This window comes from Alligator sinensis, unplaced genomic scaffold (assembly GCF_000455745.1).
Source record: "Alligator sinensis unplaced genomic scaffold, ASM45574v1 scaffold1660_1, whole genome shotgun sequence".
In the NCBI taxonomy this organism is placed as follows: domain Eukaryota; kingdom Metazoa; phylum Chordata; order Crocodylia; family Alligatoridae; genus Alligator; species Alligator sinensis.
Window position 1 is genome coordinate 31,000 of NW_005843061.1, and position 3,670 is coordinate 34,669.

General features: G+C 64.7%; 1 protein-coding gene across 1 annotated transcript in view; it reads right to left on the reverse strand.

The window, feature by feature from the left end:
• KCNH2 (potassium voltage-gated channel subfamily H member 2) overlaps positions 1-3,670 on the reverse strand; it is a 17,854-nt gene that overhangs the window by 5,501 nt on the left and 8,683 nt on the right. The window contains 3 exon segments of the mRNA XM_025193518.1: positions 1,151-1,360; positions 1,363-1,534; positions 1,738-2,163. Coding sequence (XP_025049303.1) covers positions 1,151-1,360; positions 1,363-1,534; positions 1,738-2,163 — 808 coding nt within the window.

Below are 3,670 nucleotides of genomic sequence, written 5' to 3' on the forward strand. Positions count from 1 at the left end.
CCGGCCAGGCGCCCCCAGCCCCCCCCCAGCGCCCGCCCCGTCTGCCCACACCTGCACGGGCACACGTCCAGTCAGTCGCACGGCCCGGGAGCCTGCCAAGGGTGGGACCAGCCCAGCCAAGCATCTGTCCAACGTGCCCTCGAATACTTTGGGAACCAGCCCCTGCCTAGCCTGGAGCACCCAGAAGGAGCCCTTGACCTGCGCCCGGTAACAGGGACGAGGGCCGGCCGCATCCTGCTGCTGTAAGTGGTGTTAACAGGTGCTCCAGGCCCTGCCCCTGCTGTAGAGGGGCAAACCCCCCCAGTGCAGACCAGCCTGAGCAGGGGGGAAATACCTTCCTGCCCCCCGTGCAGCGTGGGGCTGAGCTGAGTGCAGGAGTAAGACCCTCCAGCCAGGACCCCGCGGGGTTGGTGCCAGCAGGAGCACTGGCACAGCCCAGCCCCATCCCCAGCCCCAGCTTATGCCGCAACAGCACCAGCGCCTCTGGGGGAGGCTTCAAGCCACCAGTTCACACACACACCCGCCCTTTGTGCACACACTCACATGCATGCCTCTTTTACACACATTCTCACGCCTTTTGTACATACGTACCCACATGCACCCATTTGCATACACACACATGCATTCCAACTTTGCACACATGTATACATGTGCAAACCCATATTGCACATACACTTGCATGTACAGACACATGCACAGGCCCTTTACATGCACACATTTGCACACACCAACACCCTTGCACACACATACGCACACCCGTTACATGCACACCCACCCATATCACAACCCCTTTGCGTACATACATGCTCTTTGTGCATGCACACGCACGCACACATGTTCTTTGTGTGCATGCACACACACCCATATGCACAGCCTCTCTGCACACACACATACACATACACACACAACACACGATCTTTGCATGCATGCACACACACACTCACCCCCTTTGCAAACCTGCAGGGACATACACACATGCACACCCTCATGCACACGTGTGCACATGCACCCGCCCTTTGCATGTGTCTCTTCCTTGCATGGAGACGTACTGCCCCTGGCACACACAGGAGCCCCCCAGGTGGAGCAGGGCAGGGGCAGGCTGGCCCTGGCCCTGGCCCCAACCCCAGCCCCAGCCCCGGCCCCAACTCACAGCCGATGAGCATGACGCAGATGGAAAAGATCTTCTCGGAGTTGGTGTTGGGGGAGACATTGCCGAAGCCAACGCTGGTGAGGCTGCTGAAGGTGAAGTAGAGGGCGGTGACGTACTTGTCCTTGATGGAGGGGCCATGCAGCTGGTGGCTCTCATTGAAGGGCTTGCCGATCTGGTCGCCCAGTGAGCGCAGCCAGCCGATGCGCTGGTGTTCCCCGTTGTGGCGTACCAGATGCAGGCCAGCCAGTGCGCGATGAGCGCGAAGGTGCACATGAGCAGGAACAGCACAGCTGCCCCATACTCCGAGTACCGATCCAGCTTGCGGGCCACCCGCACCAGCCGCAGCAACCGCGCCGTCTTCAGCAGCCCGATCAGCGTCGTCGTCTGCGGGCGCGGGACTGTCAGCGCCGCGGTGCCCATCCCGGTACCCCCATAGAGACCCCGCTCCCTCCTCCCCGGGCCAGGAATCCATGCCTGCTCTGCTCCCTGCAGCCAGCATGACCACTCCTCCCCGCGTCTGGGCCGGGGGGACACCCTGCTCGCCCCCCACGTTCACGACGCAGGGGCAACGCGGACCCCGGCGTTACCTCCTCAGAGCCGGAGCCGAAAATGAGCAGGTCGAAGGGGATGGCGGCCACCATGTCGATGAGGAACCAGCCCTTGAAGTAGTGCGTGGCGATCTTGGCGGGGTGGCTGACCACCTCCTCGTTGGAGTTGACGTAGGTGGTGCGGAAGTTGATGAGGATGTCGATGATGAACATGATGTCCACGATGAGGTCCACCACGCTGAGCGGGCTGCAGTAGCTGCCGCAGGTTTCGCGCGGCACCTCGCCCGCCTCGTTCAACAGGAAGGCGGCCGAGTAGGGTGTGAAGATGGCCGTGTAGATGACCAGCAGCAGGATGAGCCAGTCCCACACCGCCTTGAAGGGGCTGTAGTGCAGGATGGTCCACTTGTGGATGCGCGGCGCCTGCAGCTTGTACTCGGGCAGCACGTCCGCGCCCAGCGACAGCACCTGCAACACCGGCACAAGCCCATGTCACCGGGATGGGCATCGCCACCAGTAGCTTCCCCAGCCCCCAGCACGGCCCCCTGACCCCAGCACAGCCTCCCTGCTGCACCCAGCACCCCTTGGTGCCCCCTGAACCCAGCACGGCGCCCCCTGCTGGATGCCCCCTGCCCTCATTGCAGCACAGCACCCCCTGCTGCCCCCTCCACCACCAGCAACCACCAACCCCATGGCCCTCAGGTTGCCCCACAGACTGCCCTGCACACGCCCAATGCAAGCAGGCATGCCCGCCTGCTCTCTCCACATGCACACGCTTGCACACGCGTGTTCCCCACAAAGGCGTGAGCTGCGGGGCAGAGCTGGGGGCAAAATGCACTTGCAGCCCCTGGACACACACATGCACGCGTGGCGCCCGCATTGACACACGTGACCCTTTCAGGCCAGGCTGAGCAGCCCCCAGGGCCAGTGGCTCCCAACAGCTGCCTTGGTGCGGGGGGTGGGGGCACACAAAGGACAGACCCGGCTGTGCCCCCAGCCCCTGGACCCCACCCCCCATCCCAGGGAGCACACAGTGCACCCATGCCTGTGCCAAACCCCTCACAAGACTGCTCATGCACACATGCGGCATCACATGCACACATGGGCAGATGCCACGGTGCACGCCAAGGCAGACTCAGCACACGGGTGAAACCCCCAGACCCGTGCCCATCCTGCCGTGCTCTCACCCACGGACTTGCCCCCACCCCCAGCTCAGCAGCTCCCCGGCACCATGGGCTGGGTTTGGCTCTGCCGGGTCAGGACGGGTGCGAGCTGCTGGCAGCACGGGGCCACGGTGCCCACGCTGCCCACGCTCAGCAGCTGCTCCCATCTGTCTGGGGGATTAGATGTTCCCGCTGCCCGGGAGCGCCCAGGCGCCGGCAGGGACTGGAAAGAAGGAACCGGGGGCTGGGGGACGGGGGTTCCCTGAGGGCTTCTGGGGCCAAGTCTGGGTCCACCTGGGGGGAGCACGGGTCAGCCATGCCCTGCCCCCACTCAGCTGCCCCACGGCCCTCGACGAGAGTGCGAGTGCAGGCAGACGGACATGGCGACCCCACGAGAGGGGAGTCCCTGTCCAGACATCCCCAACCTGCTCGGCCATGGGCACAGGCACCGCTCCGTCCCGCTGCTCCCTGGAACTGCTCTAAGTCCAGCTCCCAGCCCCTCACTCCCGACCTGCAGCCGCCTGCACTGCCAGTGCCCCTCCCGCCCCCCCCCCCCCCCTGCCCTGCCAGTGCCCCTCACTCCCAACCTGCAGCCCCCTGCACTTCAGCACCCCCCACCCCTCACTCCTGGCCCGCAGCCCCCTGCCCCATGCAGGGGACATGAGCCCCCACATCGCGTACTGCACAGCCCAGCTCTCTTCACCCTGACCCCAGGGCTGAAACTGGTGCCATGGTACCCCCAGCAACGCAGCCCCCAAGACATCTGCCCCAGCCCCCGCTAGCTCTACCAGCCGGAACCACGGTGCCAGAGC